General features: G+C 48.9%; 1 protein-coding gene across 1 annotated transcript in view; it reads left to right on the top strand.

Moving 5' to 3' along the window:
• Positions 1 to 20,579, top strand: part of LOC311633924 (paired immunoglobulin-like receptor B) — a gene marked incomplete at its 3' end in the record, with an annotated part of 38,483 nt that extends 17,904 nt beyond the window's left edge. The window contains exons 5-18 of the mRNA XM_084906931.1: positions 5,673 to 5,975; positions 6,188 to 6,484; positions 6,749 to 7,051; positions 10,546 to 10,610; positions 15,756 to 15,837; positions 16,279 to 16,473; positions 16,619 to 16,835; positions 16,896 to 16,921; positions 17,108 to 17,404; positions 17,666 to 17,968; positions 18,235 to 18,285; positions 19,472 to 19,579; positions 20,245 to 20,270; positions 20,373 to 20,579. Of these exons, the coding sequence (XP_084763057.1) occupies positions 5,673 to 5,975; positions 6,188 to 6,484; positions 6,749 to 7,051; positions 10,546 to 10,610; positions 15,756 to 15,837; positions 16,279 to 16,473; positions 16,619 to 16,835; positions 16,896 to 16,921; positions 17,108 to 17,404; positions 17,666 to 17,968; positions 18,235 to 18,285; positions 19,472 to 19,579; positions 20,245 to 20,270; positions 20,373 to 20,579 (2,480 nt within the window). The remainder of the gene's footprint in view (positions 1 to 5,672; positions 5,976 to 6,187; positions 6,485 to 6,748; positions 7,052 to 10,545; positions 10,611 to 15,755; positions 15,838 to 16,278; positions 16,474 to 16,618; positions 16,836 to 16,895; positions 16,922 to 17,107; positions 17,405 to 17,665; positions 17,969 to 18,234; positions 18,286 to 19,471; positions 19,580 to 20,244; positions 20,271 to 20,372) is intronic.
• Between the last annotated feature and the right edge of the window lie 2,300 nt (positions 20,580 to 22,879).

Here is a 22,879-nt window from a genome sequence, read left to right as displayed (position 1 = left end):
ACTTCATTCTATACTGAATATCTCTACATTTGGAAATGTAGAGTTAAGCCAATATCTCTACATTTGGAAATCAATTTTGGAAAACAGACTTCTCAATAACCAAAGTGTGAACAAAAAGAAGTGAAAGTTTTAACTGAAATGGTAATGTAAATGTGACACATCAAACCCATGAAATAATAAAATTAAGAACCTTAATAAATCAATGGACTAATCTATCATGTGAAGAACTTAGGGGAAAAAACAAACATTGCATTGAATCCTTAGATCCATAGACAACCAGATGATAAAGATGTGGCATGTATGCACAATGGAATATAGATCAGGCACAAAGAGAATGAAATCCTGCCATTTGGGGCAACATGGACGGACCTAGAGTGTATTACGCTGAGTGAAAGGATTCAGACAAGAAAAGATGTCACTTATCTCTGGGATTTTTCACATCCTCAAAGCAAAGGGAACAAAAGCATACCCATAGAAATAACTAACTAACTGATGGTGGGGGAAGGGAGGGAAGGAAGGATGGGTAAGAAGGGGAAGGGCAGATAGTCAATACTAAATATCCTACCCATGCTGTACACTGGAAACTAATATGATATTGTATGTCAAGTATGCTTTAATAAAAATGGTCAATTAAAAATGATTAAACAATAAAAAAAATTTAAATGGAGGTGTAAGGAGGAAATTGTAGGGCGCGGCTCTAGAGTTAAACCTTGGATTGACCTGTGTGTGTCAGAGCCACAAACAGGTCCTAGCTTAGAGGGCAGAGCCCTCTTAGCATAGTTAAGCCTGACCTTATGGCTGCTCCATAGATCCTTCCTGGGTAGCTAATGGGCTGTGGGAGGTGCAGCAGGTGTTGCCCAAACAAGTGACTATGTTGACCACTGCCTTGTTTCCCTCTGACTACAAAATAAAGCCCCAGCTTCCTGGCTGGATCCTTCTCTGTGGCCTCATCCGGGCACGGGAGGTCTACTGAGCCCCAGCTATGTTCTCTTTATATGTTTTTTCTTTAATTCCTCACTGACCTTCCTCAGACTCACAGAACCCTTGGCTGTATTGGCATGGTATAGGAAATGATAGGTTTTGCACAGCAAAGGAACCATCAACATGTTGAAAAGACAGTCCACCAAATGGGGAACTATTTGCCAATACATCTGATAAGAGCTTATTGTCCAACATTTATAAGGAACTTATAAAGCTCAACACCAAAAAACCCTAACAATTCAGTTAAAAAATGGGCAGAGGACCTAAATAGACACCTCTCCAAGAAGGACACACCCATGGCCAGTAGACATATGGACAGATGCTCAACATCAGTAGTCATCAGAGAGAGGCAAATGGAAACCACACACCTTTCAGAATGGCTTATCATCAATAAATCCACAGAAATCTATGCCCCTCTGTGATCACAGCAGCATTATTTACAAAAGCCAAGATCTGGAAACAGCCCAAGGGCCCACCAGCAGAGGAAAGCTGTGGTACATTCACACAGTGGAAGAATATGCAGCTGTGAAATAAAGAAGGAACTCTTACCTTTTGTGACAGCATGGATGGTCCCAGAGAGCATTATGTCAAGCGAAATAAGCCCATCAGAGAAAGGCAAGTTCCCAATGATTTCACTCATATTTGGAATCTAATAAACAAAATAAAACATAGTGGAGAGAGTCTCGTGTATACAGAGAACAGACTGTCAGCTGTCAGAGGAGAGGGGGTTGGGGAGAATGGAGACTGGATTAAGCAGAGAAATAAAAGAAAGTCTCAGGAACACAGACAATACTGTGGTGACTGCCAGAGGGAAGGGCGGAGCTTGGGGGAAGTAAAAACTGGATAAATAGACTGGACTTAGGGTGATAAGCTCACAGTACTTTATACAGATGACCTGGTGTAGAATCCTATACCTGAAACCTGTATAATTTTATGAACGGATGTCACCCCAGTTAGCAAACATTTCAATAAAAAAAAAAATACATGTAGGCTGTTGGGAAATATGTTTCCAGTAAGATCTTCAGCACCTGCTATTTTTAGATTGAGAAGCAGGTTGCTGCCTTCCTGTGAGGCTAACACCTTGTGAACAGTGTGTATGTGTGGTGTGAGGACCCTGCCCCCACATCCTTGTGACCTTATCAGCAGGGCTCTGGCCCTGCCTCTCTTTCTTTAGAAGCTCCCTGGTCCCCAAGGCCTCAGCCTCAGGAAGTGCAGGTCCACAGGAGCTGAATATGGACTTAGTGTTTGTGAATTTCTGCTCCTCGCCTGCTTCTAAGGTGACAACACAAGAAGTGTCTCTCTCCTGGGAAGTTTGTTCCTTTGTGACCAACATTGAAGTCTTTTATTCATTTTGTGTGTACTCTTGTGTATGGTCTAAGTGGGTGGTAGATTTTCTCCTCATTCTCCTCCTCCCCCTCCTCAACCTCCTCCTCCTCCTCTTCCTCCTCCTCCTCCTTCTCCTCTTCCTCCTCCTCCTCTTCCTCCTCCTCCGTCTCCTCCTCCTCCTCCTCCTCCTCCTCCTCCTCCTCCTCCTCCTCCTCTGTCTCCTTCTTCCTTTTCCTCCTCCTCCTTCTCTTCCTTCTCTTTCTTCTTCTGCATGTGCATGTCCAATTTTCCTAGCACCATTTTGCAGAGCCTGCCCTCACTCCGCTGTATATCCACAAAGTCATTAATCATCAGGAAATGCAAGTGCTGGATATAGAGAAGAGGAAGCCCTCGTGCACCGCTGCTGGGAATGCAGCTGGGTGCAGCCACTGTGGAAAGCCGTAGGGAGGTTCCTCAGAAAAGAAAAACATGGAACTGCCATTTGACCCAGTGATTCCACTTCTGGGGATAGAATCAAAGAAACCTGAAATGCTCATTGGAAAGAATATACCTGATATGCATCTCCTACGTTCACTGTAGCATCATTTACAAAAGCCAAGAGGTGGAAGCAGCACACGTGCCCATCGGTAGATGAGTGAATGAAAAAGCTGTGGCACATTTACACGATGGAGTACTATTGGGCTGTGGAAAATGATGGAAGTCCTACCTTTTGCCGCAGCAGGGATGGACCGGGGGTTTGTATGCAAAGTAAAGTGAGGAAGTCAGAGTAGGACAGGTTTCATATAAAATCACTGAAATGTGGAATCTAAACATCGTGAAATGTATTTAATTTTTATTGTTGACGCTGTTACAGATGTCCCCCATTTCTTCTGTTTGCCCACCTCCACCTCCCCCCCCCCCCCATTTCACCTCCCTTGGCCCTCACCTCACTGTTGTCTGTGTCCATGCACTGTGCATATATGTTCTTTAGTGAATCGATTCCCATTCTTCATCAAGTCCCCCCACCCACCTCCCCTCTGTCATCTGTCACTCTGTAAATCCATTTCTCCTCCTGTCTTGGTATGTCTTCCATAATGTGGCCATGTGCATTCTCATTTTCTTTTTATACTTGAGGCTGTGCACTGATTCGTGTACTGATTGGGTCCCTCAGCCTGGCCTGCACCCTCTGGCAGCCCAGGCTGAGGGATTGGACCGAAACCGGCAGTCTGACATCCCCTAAGGGATGTAGTAGTGTGTGAAGTGGCAGGAGGCTGAGGAGGAGCCCAAGCCCAGGCCAGGCACCACGCCACCCCCACTCATCCCAACAGCCCACTGCACCTGCCACTGCTCAGTAGTGCTACCATGGAGGTGGGTGAGGCTCGCACCCCCACAGCTGTGCTCGCCAGCAGTGAGTCTGGCACAGCTAAATGGTGCTCCCACTCTGGGAGTGCACTGACAACCAGGAGCCAGTTTCTGCATTTAGCATCTACCCCTTGGGGGTCAGTGTTTGTCATAGTGACCGGTCAACTGGTTGTTTGGTCACTTAGGCTTTTATATATATATATATATATATATATATACATAGATAGCTTCCCCTTCAAGATAATACTATATCTTTTGTATTCTTATTGACATGATTATAGATTATCTTCATCTCTGCATATATGCCCCCCTTCACACAGCACACATCCCACTGCAGGCCTTTTGCACACTAACAAATATCTATGTCTTTGAGCTATGCAGGTAAGTTCTTTGATTAATCTTTTTCTGCCCCCTCCCTTCTCTGAGATCTGTCCATTTCTTCCATGCAGCATGCCTCTGGACTTATTTTTTTGATTGAGTTACTTTGTTCATTAGATTCCACATATAAGTGGTATCATGGGATATTTGTCTTTCTCTAATGGGCTTATTTCACTTAGCATAATAATATCCAGGTCCCTCCATAATGTTTCAAATTGTAATATTTCCTTTTTCTTCTTCTTCACAGCTGTGTAGTATTCCCTGGTGAAAATGTACCATAGCTATTTTATCCACACATCACTTGATGGGCACTTGGACTGATTCCAGGCCTTAGCTATTGTAAATACCACTGCTATGAACACAGGGGAGGATAAGCTCTTTCAGACTGGTGTTTCGGGTTCTGGGGATGTGTTCCCACAAGTGGGGTCTGCTGGGTCCATTGGCAGTTCCATTTATGAGCTCCATGTGAACAACTGAGGAATAACGACTGACACCTTTGCTATAAAAACATCCAGTGGGAGTTGAGACTGTCTTTTGATGGATGAACAGCACCAATCTGTCCTTGCAAAGTCCACTCAAAGTTGTCGTCACAGAATCCAAAGGCCAGACCAAATGTGTAAAGTCTCTGGGAACCAAGGATAAGATTCCTGCGGCGCCGGGAGGGATCAAGCACCTGACCCCCGAGAGCCTTCTCTCTACCTGAGCCCTTAGTTTGGGGAAACTCAGAGCCAGGCCCAGGGCGGGAGAGTCCACAGGTAGTGGGTGCACAGCTCAGGGACACGGAAGGGCTGCAGCAGCTTCTGACCCACCACATCCTGTGCATCTGTTTTTTCGGCCCTGAGTCTCCTCCATTTGCAGAGCAGGGGCCGCCAGATAAGATGCCATGATGTCCCTCCTCTGCACTCTTCTCTGCCTCGGTCAGTTATGGACATGGGAAGGAGCAGCAGGAGGGGGTGGCACCCCTTTGTTCATGGGGAACCTCAGGCTCAGGCAGCACGAGTGGACGGGCCTGATGGGAGGAGAATCAGCTGAGAGGTCCGGGTACAAATCTCTCACAGGGACTCTCTTCCAGGGCTGAGTATGTGCCAGATCATCCTTGTTCAGGCAGGTGAGTTCTCCCCAGGATCCATGTCCCTCCTCTTCCTTCACCGCTGGGGCTCAGTAGGGGAGCACAGAGGAGGGTGGGGAAGGTCTTTGTAATGCAGCCTCTAGTTTCCTTCCAGGGCCCCTCCCCAAACCCATCCCCTGGGCTGAGCCCGGCTTTGTGATTCCTGAAGGTTGCCCTGTGACCCTCTGGTGTCAGGGGACCAGGGAGGCCAAGAAGTTTGATCCCTATAAGGAAGGAAAATGTGTGCTTGGGAACACATGGACTCAAAGGAAGTCCACAGCCAAGGGCAAGTTCACCATCACACACATGACAGGGCAGGATGCAGGGAGACACACCTTTTACTATAATAGCCCTAGTGGCTGGTCAGAGCCCAGTGACCCCCTGGAGCTGGTGGTGACAGGTGAGAGGAGGTCCCAGCATCAGGCTCTGCCTTCAGGTAGGGGGTCTGTTCTCAGGGTGTCTCCCTCTCACAGCCCAGCCCGGGGACACACGGGGGAGGTGTGATACCCGCTTAACACGCTGCCTCCTCCTCTCCTAGGATTCTACAGCAAACCCAGCCTCTCAGTCCTGCCCAGCCCTGTGGTGACCTCAGGAGGGAACGTGACCCTCCAGTGTCTCTCAGGGTGGGGATTTGACAGGTTCCTTCTGACTAAGGAAGGAGATCACAGGATCTCCTGGTCTCTGGACTCACAGCTACAGCCCAGTGGGCTATCACAGGCCCTGTTTTCTGTGGGTCCTGTGACCCCCAGCCACAGGTGGATGTTCAGATGCTATGGCTGCTACAAGAACAGATCTCACGTGTGCTCACATCCCAGTAATGCCCTGGAACTGCTGGTCGCAGGTGAGTCAGTCCCATTCTACTTCCATCCTTGGATTGAGGCACCAGACACATTGGAATCTTCTCTGGGAAGGGAACCCCATGTGAGAGGATGAGGGGAGCACAGGAGCTCCTGGGCCAGAGACACAGAAAGAGACAGTGAGACCTGGGGGCCAGGACAGGAGAAGGGGTTTATGGGAGGAGTAGCCCAGGTCATTCGTGTCTGGTCTCCCCAGGTGAGTCTGGGAAGCCCTCTCTCCTGAGCCAGCAGGGCCCCATCGTGGCCTCTGGACAGAACCTGACCCTCCAGTGTCGCTCTGATGTCGGCTATGACAGATTCGCTCTGCACAAGGAGGGGGGACGGGATCTACGCCAGAGCCTTGTTCTGCAGCCCCAGGCTGGGCTCTCTCAGGCCCACTTTCCCCTGGGCATTGTGAGCAACTCCCACGGTGGCCGGTACAGATGCTACGGTGGATACAACCTCTCCTCTGAGTGGTCGGCCCCCAGTGACCCTCTGGACATCTTGCTGGCAGGTGAGGAGCCAGTGGGTTCAGTCAGGAATCCAGACTCTGCACAGGCCCTGTTGGGAATCTCTGGTGGGATGAGGCCAGAATGAAAGTGCAGGCCCCAGGGAGGGGGAGAGACAGAGAGAGGCGATTTGTGGGAGGTAAGAGTGGGAGACTCAGAGGAACAGAGACAGACAGAGAGGAGGGTTCTCAGAGAGAGAGGCATGTTGACTCTCAAGCTAGAATAAGGTAGACAGGCAGCCCTCACTCTTCCTACCTCTCTCTGTCTAGGATGGCTTCATGACAGACCCTCCCTCTTGGTGCAGCCAGGTCCCAGGGTGGCCTCAGGAGAGACCGTGACCCTGCTGTGTCAATCACGAAGCCCGAGGGACACTTTCCTTCTGTCCAAGGAGGGGGTAGCTGATCCCCCCCTGCGTCTGAGATCAGAGCACCGAGCTCAGCAGTACCAGGCAGAGTTCTCCATGAGTCCTGTGACCTCATCCCACGGGGGCACCTACAGGTGCTACAGCTCACGCACCTCCTCCCCCTTCCTGCTGTCACACCCCAGTGAGCCCCTGGAGCTCCTGGTCTCAGGTGAGGGCCCCTGACCCTGTCTGCTGAGCTGTCAGCTCAGCGTCCCTTCCCCTGAAGAATGATGGGCTGAAAGGAGAGCGAGGGGCTCTAGGGATGGTCACCCAGAGTAAATCTGTCCAATAGAGACACCTACCTCTTTCCACAGCCTTTTCCTCACTTGGATCCAGAAGGGGTCAGCTGGGCAGTGGGAGGGACTCAGGGGCCACAGCACAGATGTAGGAGGAGTCTGATGGCAGTTCCCACTTCAGGGTCAGCACCCACTCCTTGCCATGTTCCTGTCCTTTTCAGGGCCCTGTGGGACACCCCCTACAGCTCCCCCCCCCCACACACAGGGCCCATGTCCACAGCTCGTACATCACTGAGAGCTGGGCTCCTAAGGAGCATGGATCACCCAGGAAGTCCTGAGAGTCTGTGAGGGCATCGAATCTCCCCAGATACTCAAGGACGGCTTGGGTGTGGGGTGGGGAGCTGGGAGTTAGGCAGTGATACCAGGAACCACCAGGCTCCTGAGACTGCTAGGCTGCCAGATGAAGGGAGGTGGTAGGGTGGTCAGGGCTGAGGGGGACATTGTGGCCCTTCCTTGGGAGGGGCAAATGTACTCAGTTGGGGAGAATTCAGCTTCTCCTCTCACCCCACATCCTTATCCGCAGGACCCACCATGGAGTCAGGCACCCAGAGGGGGAAATGAAGGAGGTGGTGGGAGCCTCCACTGGGATAGGGGCTCAGCCACACAGGATTTTGGGCCCCAATGGAGTTCCTGACTTGGGCCCACCCTTACCCTGCCTGGGTCTTAGTGTCTCTAACTTTAAAGCAGAGAATCCTTGTTCAGAGCTTAGATTTTCTGTCTTTTCTGGCCCTCACCTCCTGGGAGAGGGCCTCACAGGGAAGCTCCCAAGACATGATGTTATGGGGCCTTTTGTTTGCTGGAAGGCTTTTGATGACTGCTTCAATTTCTTTCATAGTTATCAGCCTATTGATAATTTTAGATTCTTCCTGATTGAGTTTTGGAAGGTTGTATTTTTCTAGGAATATGTCCATTTCCTCTAGGTTGTCTAGCTTGTTGGAATAGAGTTGTTCATAGTATTTTTTAACAATCTTTTGTATTTCTGTGGGGTCTGTTGTTATTTCACCTCTATCATTTCTGATTTTGTTTATTTGGTCTTCTCTCTTTGCTTCTTGGTGAGTGTCTAGAGGTTCATCAATCTTGCAAAGAACCAGCTCTTTGTTTTATTGATCTTTTGTTTTGTTTTTCTCCACCTCATTTAGTTCTGATCTTTATTATTGCCTTCCTCCTACTTATCCTGGGCTTTTCTTGTTCTTCACTTTGTAATTTATTAAGTTGTAGTGTTAGATAGTTCCCGATTTCCCCTTTAGTTATGATTGATAGTCTTGCTGGATAGAGTATTCTTGGATTCAGACCTTTGCTTTGCATCACATTGTATACCTCCTTTCATTCCATTCTATCTTGATGTGTTTCTGTTGAGAAATCATCTGATAATCTGATGGGGGATTCTTTGTAGGTAACTCTCTGTCTCTCTCTTGCAGGCTTTAAGATTCCCTCTTTGTCCTTAACATTTGCCATTGTAATTGTTGCATGTCTTGGTGTGGGTCTTATGCGATTCATCTTGCTTGGGACTCTTTGTACTTGTGTAACTTTTTTCTTCTCCATATCAGGGAAGTTTTCTGTTATTATTTCTCCAAATAAATTTTATAATCCTTGCTGCTCATCTTGTCCTTCTGGCAGCCCTATCATATGTATTTTATTTCATTTTGCATTGTCCCAAAGCTCTCTTACGCTCTCCTCCTGCTTTTTAATTTTTTTCTCTAGTTGCTGTTCAGATTGGGCTTGTTTTTATACTTTATCTTCTAATTCACTAATTTGGTCTTCTACTTCTTCCAGCCTACTGTTGAAGCCTTCCATGGTGGTTTTTTTTTTTTTTTTTTTTTTTTTTTTTTTTTTTTTAAGATATTTTATTGATTTTTTCACAGAGAGGAAGAGAGAGGGATAGAGAGTTAGAAACATCGATGAGAGAAAATCATCGATCAGTTGCCTCTTGCACACCCCATACTGGGAATGTGCCCACAACCAAGGTACATGCCCTTGCCCGGAATCGAACCTGGGACCTTTCAGTCCGCAGGCCAACGCTCTACCCATTGAGCCAAACCGGTCTGGGCCTTCCATGGCGTTTTGATTGTAGCTATATCATTTTTCATTTCTTCTTGATTTTTGCATAGGTTGTTGATTTTCTCATCCATCTGGTGTATGAACTGTATGACCATTACTCTGAATTATTTTTCTGTCATGATGCATGCTTCCATTTCACTGATTTTTTTTCTTGGCATTTCCTCTTTTTCTTTCCTCTGGGGATTGTTTTGTTGTCTTCCCATTCTGACTATCACCATAGGGTTCAAATATTGAGTTGTGGGGGCCTGAACCATGTGCAGTGGGAGTTTTTCACCCCCAAATGTCACTGAAGAGCTCTGACACCATGAGGTGTGGCTGCTATGGGATGGTGGGAGCCACGCTCGCCCCAGTTCAGAGTCCCAGGAGTTCAGTGTGGCCTCGTGTATGCACCTAGAATCTGGGGCCCTGCCTGTATCACAGAGAACCTGTTGAGGTGTGCCAAAAATCAAAGTCCCCTAGTGCATGTCAGGAGTCAGATGCTCCCTGTGTCCGTGCCGAGAATCAAATATCACAGTATCTGTTGCTTGGTGCTATCTCACACAGAGAATCAAGTTCCCTGTGTTCACATGCACCAAGAATTGGAGTTGATGGCTCTTGGTGTGAATGTACTAGGAATCATGGATCCCAGGACATGCAATGAGAAACAGAGTCTAGTCACTGTTGCTCATTGCTGCCTCTTGTGTGGAGATTCAGGGCCCCAATATGTTTGGGAGACAGGGTCGCACTGTTGGCAGAAGGTCAACTTTTGCCCTGCGGAAAACAGCCTCTGTGTGCGCTTGCCCTGAATCAAAGTCGGTGGCACTGCCACTCAGTGTGGGTCTGAGGTCTGGTCTCGCAGATGTGCACTGTGAGAAATAAACTCCCCGTGTCCATGTACACAGACTCAAATTCAGTGCTGCTGCCTTATGTGTGCACGGGGTCTAGTCTTGGGGAACAACCTCCCTGAGTTCTCACGTTCAGGTTCAAATTCAGTGCAGCCTCCCTACTTGGTGCAGGGTCTGGTATTAGGATACAAACTCCCTGGGTTCCTGCCCCCAGGCCCAAATTCACCAATGTCTCCCCAAGTGGGTTCCGGATTTGGTCACGGAAAACAATCTCCAGAAGGCTGCATACCTTGGCTCAAATTCAGCACATCTTCCCTTTCTGGGTGTGGAGCCAAGGTGAGGGAAACAAACTCCCCGAGTTCTCAGAGGGACACTAATATCAAGGGAGGTGGGAGTCCAGGGAAGTCACTAGAACTCTGGAGGCTTGGGACTTCCCTGACCTCTGAGACTTCCTTACCCACAATTCTTACTTTTCCATCCCCAAGACTACACAGTGGAGAATCTCATCCGGATGGGCGTGGCTGGCTTGATCCTGGTGGTCCTCATTGGGGTGCTTCTATGAGGCTGGAAAAACTCCCATGAAGACCCTCGATGTGAACAAAGAGGAAATAACCCACAATTCAGAGTGGGGGAGCCTTGGAACCCATCTGAGGATCCCAGGAAGTGCTGAAGGAAAGTCAGGACCATAGTTGAGGAAACTGTCTGTTGAGAACATCCAGGGGGGTTGATGTGGTAGGTGAGGTTTGGGTCCAGGAAAATGTGCACCATGTTCTCCTCCATCCACCTGGGGTGCTCTTCCTCCTTCCATATCTTCCTGACTCTCCTCCACTGTGCTTCTGTTGTCACCCTGTGACATGAGGGTCTGTCTCACATGGCTGGTTTGGATTCACATCTATAGTCCCCTTCATGCTGGGTCACATGTGTCCCAACAAAATGAGGGATCTTCACAACCCTGGGATTTTTTTAAACCAAAAAGAACAAAGGACAGATACCTAGTACATTATGGGCAAATGTCATAATAATGCAGCTCAGTGACAGAAACCAGACACAAAGTGGAAGCATGTTTTGTGTGATTCCATTTATGTGAAATGTCCAGGAGAATAAAACCCATAGAAACAGAAATCTGATGGGTTTGTCAGTGGTTGACCAGGAGGTCAGATGGGAGACAGACTGTTTTGTGTTTTTTGGAGGTGGGTTATAAAAACTTCTTGAAACTAGATAGACATAGTAATTGAGACATTGTGTATTTACTGCATTCTAGTGAATTCTATATTTTAAAAGCTTAATTGTATATTATGTGACTGTTGTTTTAATAAAAATAAATGTAAATGAAACACGCATGGTTCCCTGTAACTCCCTATACCTTGGAGGTTGCCCTACTTGTGTCCTTGGAGTTTTATGGGAGCAAGACTCTCACCAGATCAGCGGTGCCCTAAGTGCCTCAGTGCTTAGGGACCAGCCCGCTGATGAAATGTCCACCTTCACTCCTGACTTGGGCTGAGTTTAGGATCTAGGATGAGGCCCACCATCCCTGCATCCTTTTGTCTGTGCTCATCTGCCTTTCAACCAAGCATGCACTACAGCTTCCGATTTACCTTGTAGGATTAGGAGATACACATGTGGCTTCTACACAGCCCTCCCACCACATGTTTCTCATAAAAATGCCTTCATCAGGTCATAAAATGACACCAGCTGACCGGACAGCATGAACCAGGAGGTCATGGTTGGATTTCAGGTCAGGGCACATGCCTGGGTTGTGGGCTCCATCCCCTGTGAGGAGCTAGCAGGAGGTGCCTGATCAATGATTTTCTCTCATCATTGATATTTCTATCTGTCCCTCTTCCTTCCTCTCTGAAATCAATAAAAATATATTTGAAAAAAAAGAAAGAAAATGACACTAGATTGAGGCTCTTCATGTCTCAGGTACTGCTAATCTTAATAACAACTTTTCCCAGTAGGCAAAGAGGAAGAGGAGAAGAGTTCAGAGTTAAAAGAGAAGTTTAATAAATGTATCCCCAGGTCTTTGATTACAACCTGGGAATTGTCTCCAACATGCTCTTCTACCAAAACCATAGAGATGGAATAAACAGCATTAGACAAAGAGGTACAGTCTAGGGACAAGAGACAGTGAGGAGGCAGAAAGGACTCTGAAGTTTTGATGGAGACGGATGGAGAGCCAGGACTCTGCTCACAGAAACCAAAAAGTCAGAGAGAGAAAATGATAGAGAGAAGCAGCAGCACACACCCAGACCTCCAGGTGCTGGTTGCCTCTGTGGGTAATTGACAGTGTTGTGACATCCCCCAGGCCTCCTGCTCTTCTTGGGGTCAGCAAAGTTGACACAGCCCCATTGGCTCCTACAGGCAGCCGAGGAGGAGAGCTGGAGAGCCCTCCATTCTTTCCTTTCTCCCCTCACACGGTGAAACAATCCCATGGTTCTGCCTCCCAGTTCTCCTTTCTGTGACCCAGTTCTTCCCACAGACAAGCTCAGGTGAAGACCCAGGACAGCTCGTCGGTGTGACCATATCAGCTTCCTCTGGTCTCACTGTGGGCTAAGGTGTTTCATTCTCATGGCCCCAAACATCCCTGTCACCCACCATTTCCTGCACAAAGCCTATCCACAGTCCCCCCATGACTCCAGCCTCATCCAGGCTCTCCACCCTGCAGTCCATGCTGCTGAGGATCAGGCTGAGCTACACTCTCCAGTCCCAGTGAGGCCAAATCCTCCTTCAACCAAACTCATCCCAGTGAACCTCTTCCCCTCCCCACTTCAGCTTAGGACCACATTGTGCCCCCTCATGTGGCCCCTGAACCCATCTGAACAGAGCTGCCTCCTCTCCAAACCTTCTACACTGAAACCACATGCGTTTATTCCCTACATTTAAGTAATAAAGCAACAGACTTCCCATTAATCAATGTGTGAACCCAAACAGAAATGAATGTTTTAGATTAAATGATAATGTATCTACCGTGTTTCTCCGAAAATAAGACATCCTCCGAAAATAAGACCTACTTACAGGTTTCCTTCTGAGTGAAATATAAGTCATCCCCTTGAAAATAAGGCCTCTCTAGGCTAAATGAGAGATTTGGTCCACTGATTCTGAGAGAAATGGAGTCACAAGAAATTCACCAGGAAATTCAGGAATTGGATTGTTATGATGATGTTCAAGAAGATGATAACATGATTGTCATTGAATAAATGAGTAAATTATTGATACTGTAGGATTCACAGTTTGTCTGGTTTGTGTTGACAACTGCCATACTACCATAACGTATACAGGTAATAAATTTCCTTTATTTTCATTTAACAATAAATGAGTACCATATTCTTCTTCATGGAAAAATAAGACATCCCCTGAAGATAAGACCTAGCGCATCTTTGGGAGCAAAAATTAAATAAGACACCGTCTTATTTTCGGGGAAACAGGGTATTACACATCAAACTCAAGAAAATGCTTGTGCGTGAGTGTGTGTGTGTACCTATGTGTGTGTGTGTATGAGTGTACGTGTGTGTGTGTGTGTGTGTGTGTGTGTGTGTGTGTGTGTGTTTTCATGGCAGCTATACCCATCTGTCTGAGGGAAACAGGTGTGAGAGCTGAGGTGGGAGTGTCACATCTGATGACAATGTTCAGCCTTGAGTTCAGAAGGAAGAGACTGGACTCACGCTGAAGACAGTGAGGACCATGGAAGGGTTTTAGGCATAAATAGCTTCTGAAAGGGAGGGCCAAGGGCCGATGTGGAGGGTGAACTGGAAAGGGGAGTGAAGGTGTAGAGATCAGAGCTCAGGAAGGTGGTGGATGTGACCGCTTCCTTGGGGGTGTGAAGGTGACCTCCCTACCTGCCTTGGTGATGGGGGGCACGAAGGGGCCCTAAGGACAGTGAGCCCAGGGGTGGGGAGGGAGGAACCTGGAGCTGTGCAGATGCATCTGCTACCACAGGGAGTTCAGCACCTTCTCCTGGCCTTGAGACTCATGTCCTACATCTCACACAGGTTCCACCTGACTCCCTGTCTCTGTAAGTAGCAGGATCTCTCCATGTCCTGGGGGGCAATCATCCTAGTCATTTCTGCCCCTTCAGAGCACCTGTGAGGCCCGGTGTCACTTTCTCCTTCAAGCTCTGGAGACTCTTCAGGATTCAGAGAAGAACAACATTCCTGGGAGTTCTATTCTCAGGTAGTGACACACACAGGTACATTCAGTGTCAGCTGTGGCGCTACCAGCTGAGTGGTTGGAGGACACTTGAGCCAGCCACTTCCTCCCTTGACTTCTCAGCAATACCAACGCCTTCCCCTCAAAGATGGTGAGAGATGAGAGATGAAGGAAATGAAACCAGCCATTCAGTGCTGATGGAGATTATAGAAGTTTGAGAGATTGAAAAACAGAGACACCTCATCCAAAGGAGCAGAAGGAAGACTCCAGGTCAGAACCTGCGTGTGGAGTCACCTGGATGGTTCAGTGAGGAGGTCAGGGTCTTTCCATCACGTGGTGCTGGGCCAGTGGACGAGTCTCTGGGACATGGTGAACATCTCACCTGCCTCACAGCATTTGCAATAAGAAATGCCAGATGGGTGACAGATCCAAACATGAAAAATAAACAATTTAGTATTTCTTTTACCAAAACTATCTTATTAACTTGTGGGAGAGACTTTTTTTTACTTCAAGTGGACACCATAACATGAACTTAGGTGGAAATGGACACAGTGGAATCACTAACATGAAGAACTTCTGTTCCCCATCGACACTAGGGAGATAGGGAAGAGGTAATTGTGATGACAACATGAGATCACGGACTGGCACTCAGATCACTTAAGAAATATTGCAGATCTGTAATGTGGCAGCAGAGAAAAGCAAGCAAACACCTTTACCAAGCAACTGATACTGACATGCCAATGTGCAGTGACAGTATGTACAGGTGATGAGCTGGCCTTGGCTGGTGTTCTCAATGGTTAGAGCATCAGCCTAAACACCTAAGGGTCACAGGTTTGTTTCCTGGTCAAGGGCTTGTGCCTTGGTTGCAGGTTTGCTCCTCAACTCTCATTTGGGATGCAACCAATTAATACCTCTCAGACATCGATGTTTCTCTCTCTATTTTCTCTGTCTCTCTACCTTTCTCTATACCTTTCAATCTCTTTCAGAAGTAAAATATCCTGGGGTGAGGATTAAAAAAAAAAAAAAAGAAAAAATTTTAAAGTGTTGAGCTATATAAATCATTGAAGAAATAAATGTACATCAAAGCACAAGGTAGTACCAATACCTCCACTGAATCATGAGCATTAAAAAGGCAGAAAACAAGAAGGCTTGGCAGGGATGGGCACCTACCAGGACCCTTGAACCAGGGAAAGGGAGGGAATGCTGAGGCCACTGGGATACAGTTCAGCGGAGTCTTTCATAAATGAGCTCCCTCAAGAGCTGTGGCCGGGTGTCCCATTGGGTTGTTCAGAGCCAGGCTGTCAGGGCCTGAGTCAGGACCAGAATGTGGGTCCTGTCCTCTCTGAGCAGGAGTCAGACCAGCAGACACAGGAGACCTGAGGAACAGGTGAAACCTGAGAAGCTGTCTCCCCCAGAGCCCTCCTCCTGGGGAGATGCAGAGCCAGGCCCAGGGCTGGGCCCTCCCCTGGCTGTGGGTCTCCAGCTGTGAAAACCCAGAAGGCCTCAGCAGTTCCTGACCCACCACATCCTGTGTTTGTCTGTCCTTCAGGCCCAGACCTCCTCCATCTGCAGAGCAGGAGACCTCAGAGCAGACGCCATGAATTCCATCTTCTCCACTCTTCTCTGCCTGGGTCAGTTGTGGACAGAGGGAGGGGAATAGGAAAGGCTGCTGCCCGTCTTACTCCCCAGGATCAGGCAGCTCCAGTGGATGGGGCCTGATAGGAAGGGAATCAGCTCAGAGGTCCGGGTGCAAATCTCTCACAGGGACTCTCTTCCAGGGCTGAGTCTGCACCAGAGGACCTGTGTGCAGGCAGGTGAGTCTTCCCCAGGCTCCATGTCCCTCCTCTTCCTTCATCCCTGGGGCTCAGGAGGGAGCACAGAGGTGCTGGGGTGAGGTGGTAAAATTAGAGGGTCTTGGGCTGAGCTGGGGAATGAGGGGGAGAGGGAAGGGATTTGTAAAGCAGCCTCTGGCTTCCTTTTAGGGCCACTCCCCAAACCCACCCTCTGGGCTGAGCCAGACTCTGTGATGCCCAGCGGGAAGCCCGTGACCCTCTGGTGTCAGGGTTCCCCAGGGGCTAAGGAGTACCGTCTGAATCAAGGGACAAAGATAGCACCTCGATACAAACAGAAGCCACTGGAACCCGGGAACAAGGCCAAGTTCTCCATCACACACATGACAGGGCAGGATGCAGGGATATATCTCTGTTACTATTGCAACCCCACTGGCTGGTCAGAGCCCAGTGACCCCCTGGAGCTGGTGGTGACAGGTGAGAGGACACTCAGGGGTCCCAGCCTCAGGCTCTGCCCTCAGAAGGGGGTCTGCTCCCAGGGTGTCTCCCTATCACAGCCCAGCCCTGGGGGACATGAGGGAGGTGAGAGCCCCATTTAACATGCTGCCTCCTCCTCTCCTAGGATTCTTCAGCAAACCCAGCCTCTCAGTGCTGCCCAGCCCTGTCGTGACCTCAGGACAGAACATGACCCTCCAGTGTCGCTCATGGCAGGGGTTTGGAAGGTTCCTTCTGACTAAGGAAAAGGAGCACAGACTCTCCTGGGCTCTAGACTCACAGCAGCTGCCCAATGGGCAGTTCCTGGCCCTGTTCCCTGTGGGCCCTGTGATCCCCAGCCACAGGTAGGTGTTCAGATGCTATAACTGTTACAGGGACATGCCCTACGTGTGCTCACATCCCAGCGATGCCCTGGAGCTGCTGGTCCCAGGTGAGTCCCGTTCTTGTGTCATTCAAGGACTGAGTTATCAACCAGGTTACTGACTTTGTGCTGTGAGGGGAGCCCAGGGGCCCCTTGGCTAGAGACACAGACAGAGACAGTGAGATCGGGAGGCCAAGACATGAGAAGGGGTTTATGGGAAGAGTAGCACCTGTCATTCATGTCTGGCCTCCCCAGGTGAATTTGGGAAGCCCTCCCTCCTGACCCAGCTGGGCCCCATCATGGGCTATGGACAGAGCCTGATCCTCCAGTGTTACTCTGATGCCAGCTATGATAGATTCGCTCTGCACAAAGAGGTGAGACCGGACCTCCTCCAGAGCCTTATTCTGCAGCCCCAGGTTTGGCTCTCTCAGACCCACTTCCGCCTGGGCACTGTGAGCAGCTCCCACGGGGGCCGGTACAGATGCTATGGTGGATACAAGCTCTCCTCTGAGTGGTCGGCCCCCAGTGACCCTCTGGACATCCTGGTGGCAGGTGAGGAGCCAGTGGGCGCAATCAGGGACTCAGACTCTGCTCAGGCCCTGCTGGGGGTCTCAGGTGGTCAGGCCAGAATGAAAGTGCAGGGCGCAGGGCAGGAGACAGAGACAGAGGGGGAAGGAGGGTCGGAAGAGAGAGGGGACAACACAGAGAAACAGAGACAGATGGAAAGGGGGTTCTCAGAGAGAGGCCTGGTGACTCTCAGGCCAGAATAAGGTGGACAGGCAGCCCTCACTCTGCCTCCCTCTCTCTCTCTAGGATGGCTGTCTGACAGACCCTCCCTCTCAGTGCAGCCAGGCCCCAGTGTGGCCTCAGGAGAGAATGTGACCCTGCTGTGTCAGTCACAGAGCCCGAGGGACACTTTCCTTCTGTCTAAGGAGGGGTCCACCGATCCCCCCCTGCGTCTGAGATCAGACCACCAAGCTCAGCAGTTCCAGGCAGAGTTCTCCATGAGTCCTGTGACCTCAGCCCATGGGGGCACCTACAGGTGCTACAGTTCACGCAGCTCCTCTCCCTACCTGCTGTCAGTCTCCAGTGAGCCCCTGGAGCTCCTGGTCTCAGGTGAGGGCTCCTGAACCTGTCTGCTGAGCTGTTAGTTCAGGGTCCAGTCCCCAGAAGGAATATGGGCTGAAAGCAGGGTGAGGGTCTCTCGGGATGGCCGCCCCCAGGAGATCCTTTTCTTAGAGGCCTTCAACCCCGTCCATCCCCTTTCCCCTCACCTGGATACTGAAGCAGTGGGAAGTCTCAGAGGCCACCCCACAGATGTAAGAGGGTGTCTGTCCGGGGTGAGCCCAAGCCCCTCACTCTCTTCCTGTGCTCACTTCCAGAACCCTCTGGAGGCACCATCCCTCCACCCACAGGGCCCACCTCCATAGCTGGTGAGTCCTGGGGAGCTCTGCTCAAACAGAGCACAGCTCATCCAGCAAGTCCTGAGAGTCTGTCAGGGGATCTAGTGACCCAGATCCTCAAGGACGGGCGGGTGTCACGGGAGAGCAGTGAGTCCCTGGGTCTGAGGCAGATGATGGGTGGTCATGGCAGAAGGAGATGTGGGGGTGCAGGCTGGGGAGGAGCTGGGCTCATGTGGGGAGATAACAGCCTCCACCCTACTGCCCCATCCTCATCCCAGGAGGCTATGAGGATCGGTCTCTCTCATCCACAGTGTGTGAGGGGCTTTGTTGGAAGGTGGTGGGTGCTTCCATGGGAGACAGTGGCTGAGTCATGCAGGGGGTCAGGCCCCTCTAATTTGCTGACTTGGGCCCACCCTACCTGTCTGGGTGTCAGTGTCTCCAGGTGTGAAATCAGAGAATTCTTTTCCACAGCTTAGATTTCATGTGGGCTCAGCTAACAATTTAAAGGATGTCCATGTGCCTTCTAGGGGGCGACCCTCTACACCCCCCCTCAGTTCAGTCTCAGCTCAGAGGAGGGAACAGGGTGGATCAGTCCTAGGTCAGCTCCTGGCTCTGCTGCTCCTGCTGTGAGGCTGGACAGTCCCTTCTTTACTCTGAGTGTTGGGTTCCTGTCTGCTCAGCCCTGGTACCATCCTGCTCAGAGGCTATGGGGAGATGAGGTGACTTAAGGGTCTCACAGAGCTCAGGAAGGCAGAGCCCCCAGCCCAGCCTGACCTTCCCAAGAGCCATCAGGGCCTGCAGGATAGAGAGGTATCCAGGCGAGACTCAGAGTCCACCTCTCACCTGGACCCTCCTGTCCCTGCTGTGCAGGGGGCAGGTAATGAAGAAGGACCCTCAGCTCCAGATGAGACGTGGACAGGCCCAGCCCAGGGCACGAAGCTGGTGTCCCCCTGGGGGGGGGGGGCTTGAGGCCAGCACAAGGAACCCCCGGTCCTCATACCAGGAGTCTCATTTCAGTCCCAGTCCTGCCCCATCCAGGCTGGTGACCAGGGGCACATGGTTAACCTCTCTGAGCCTCAATGAAGTGGGTGGTGGTGTCAGCAATTCCTGGTGCATGACTATGTGAGGTGAGAGGAGATAAATGACAGACCCCAGTACGTGCCTCCCATACAATATGTGATCATTAAAGGGCATCATTGACTCAGTAATGTCCTAGGTCCCAAATGGTACTGGATAGGGGTCTTGGTGGCCATGGTCCCGCTGCTCTCCCTCTTCCTCTTCCTCCTCCTCCAACACTGGTGTCAGAACAAAGGCAGGACCTCAGGTGAGTAGAGAACGGGGTGACCTGGGTCAAACAGTGGGGATCACAGAGCACCTGCACAGGAAAAATAAATAGTTGGAGAAAGTCAGCTGAGAAAAAGATTTCTCCAGAATCTCAAATCAGAAAACCTAGGAAGAATACCCTTTTCATTAGCACAAATGCACAGATGTAAGGTCATCTTTCATCCTTTTCAGTCTCACGAATATGCAACATTAACACAAATGCTTTTTCCCAATCTATTGATAAGACCATGTGATTTTTATCCTTCATTGTGTTGAAGTGGTATATCACATTTATTGACTTGGCAATATTGAACCATCCTTGCATCTCCAGAAAAAGTCCTTCTTGGTCATGGTGGATGATTTTTTAAAAGTTATTGCTGGATCTGGCAACATGAGGATAAGTGACAGGAATATTTCAACAGTGAAATTTAGGGGGAAAGAACCCATTGCATTGAATCTTTAGATCCATAGATAACTAGATGATAAAGATGTGGCGTGCATGCACTATGGAATATGCATCAGGCATAAAGAGGATGAAATGCTGCCATTTGGGACCACATGGATGGACCTAGACACTATTATGCTGAGTGAAATGATTCAGGAGATGCTGTTCTGTCTCATTGTCTCTCTCCAGCAGAACAGGCTGGTTGAAATCTGAATGCCCAGGTGAACTGCTCAACACCAAGACTCAGGCAGGTAATGACCACCTCTCCTTCTTCTCTATCAGGGGCAGTTTTGGACACAAAGGACAGACAAGCAGAAGAGGATAGTCAGGTGGGTCCCCTCCTCCCTAGGCCGTGAGACTTCTCAGAACCCAACCACTTTTCACCCCTCTCTCTCCCCCCCTGTTCCAGGCTGCTGCACCTGATGCCCCCCAGGATGTGACCTATGCCCAGCTGAACCTCTTGGCTCTTAGAAGGCAGACAAGTGCACCCCCATCCTCCCCATCAGAGGAGCCCCCAGAAGAGCCCTGTGTGTATGCTGCTCTAGCCATTCACTAGCTCAGGAGAGACTCAGACCCAGACACTCTATGGAGGGGGCATGCAGGGACCCCAGAGGGCAGGAAAGCTGCCCCCCCTGGACACTCAGCTAGTGCCTCATCCACCGTGGAGACCGGAGGTGCCCCTGGGACTTTGGGGGAATCACTTCATTCTATACTGAATATCTCTACATTTGGAAATGTAGAGTTAAGCCAATATCTCTACATTTGGAAATCAATTTTGGAAAACAGACTTCTCAATAACCAAAGTGTGAACAAAAACAAGTGAAAGTTTTAACTGAAATGGTAATGTAAATGTGACACATCAAACCCATGAAATAATAAAATTAAGAACCTTAATAAATCAATGGCTGAATCTATCATGTTAAGAATTTAGGGGAAAAAAATTGCATTGAATCCTTAGATCTATAGACAACTAGATGATAAAGATGTGGCATGTATGCACAATGGAATATAGACCAGGCATAAATAGAATAAAATCCTGCCATGGATGGACCTAGAGGGTATTATGCTGAGTGAAAGGATTCAGACAAGGAAAGATGTCACTTATCTCTGGGATTTTTCACATCCTCAAAGCAAAGGGAACAAAAGCAGACCCATAGAAATCAACAACGAACTGATGGTTTCCAGAAGGGAGGGAAGGAAGGATGGGTGAGAAGGGGAAGGGCAGATAGTCAATACTAAATATCCTACCCATGCTGTACACTGGCAACTAATATGACATTGTATGTCAACTATGCTTTAATAAAAATGGTCAATTAAAAATGATTAAACAATAAAAAAAATTAAATGGAGGTGTAAGGAGGAAATTGTAGGGCGTGGCTCTAGAGTTAAACCTTGGATTGACCTGTGTGTGTCAGAGCCACAAACAGGTCCTAGCTTAGAGGGCAGAGCCCTCTTAGAATAATTAAGCCTGACCTTATAGCTGCTCCCTAGATCCTTCCTGGGTAGCTAATGGGCTGTGGGAGGTGCAGCAGGTGCTGCCCAAACAAGTGAAACTCACAAGAACATGGTAACTATGTTTACCACTGCCTTGTTTCCCTCTGACTACAAAATAAAACCTCAGCTTGCTGGCTGGATCCTTCTCTGTGGCCTCATCCAGGCACAGGAGGTCCACAGAGCCACAGCTCTATTCTCTTTCTTTGTTTTATCTTTAATTCCTCACTGACCCTCCTCAGTCTCACAGAACCGTTGGAGGTGCTGGCATGGCACAGGAAAGGATACATTTTGACACAGCAAAGGAAACCATCAACAGAATGAAAAGACAGCCCACTGAATGGGGAACTATTTTTCCAATACATGTAATAAGGGCTTATTGTCCAACATTTATAAGGAACTTATAAAGCTCAACACCAAAAAAACCAAAAACAAACAATTCAGTAAAGAATTGGGCAAAGGACCTAAATAGACACCTCTCCAAGAAGGACACACCCATGTCCAGTAGACATATGGACAGATACTCAACATCACTAATCATCGGAGAGAGGCAAATGGAAACCACACACCTTTCAGAATGGCTTATCATTAATAAATCCACAGAAATCTATCCCCCTCTGTGATCACAGCAGCATTCTTTACAAAAGCCAAGATCTGGAAACAGCCCAAGGGCCCACCAGCAGAGAAATGCTGTGGTACATTCACACAGTGGAATAATATGTAGCTGTAAAATAAAGGAGGAACTCATACCTTTGGCCACAGCATGGATGGTCCCAGACCGCATTATGTCAAGTGAAATAAGCCAGTCAGAGAAAGACAAGTTCCCTATGATTTCACTCATATTTGGAATCTAATAAACAAAATAAAACATAGTGGAGAGAGACTGGTGTATACAGAGAACAGACTGTCAGCTGTCAGAGGAAAGGGGTTTGGGGAGAAGGGCGAATGGGTTAAGCAGAGAAATAAAAGAAAGTCTTTATGAACACAGACAATACTGTGGTGACTGCCAGAGGAAAGGGCGGGGCTTGGGGGAAGTAAAAAAGTGGGTAAATAGACTAGACTTGGGGTGATAAGCTCACAATACCATATAGAGATGACCTGGTGTAGAATCATATACCTGAAACCTGTATAATTTTATGAACTGATGTCACCCCAGTAAATAAACATTTCAAAAAAAAAACAAATACGTGCTGAGACTGGTTTGGCTTAATGTATAGAGGGTCGGCTTGGGGACTGAAGGGTCCCGGGTTTGATTCCTGTCAAGGGCATGTACCTTGGTTGCAGGCATATCCCCAGTTGGGGGTGTGCAAGAGGCAGCTGATCGATGACTCTCTCTCATCGATGTTTCTAACTCTCTATTTCTCT

This window comes from Pipistrellus hanaki (assembly GCF_964339955.1).
Source record: "Pipistrellus hanaki genome assembly, chromosome: 15".
NCBI classification, from domain to species: Eukaryota; Metazoa; Chordata; class Mammalia; order Chiroptera; family Vespertilionidae; genus Pipistrellus; species Pipistrellus hanaki.
Note: the sequence above shows the minus strand (reverse complement) of the source record. Positions and strands in the feature narration are given on the sequence as shown.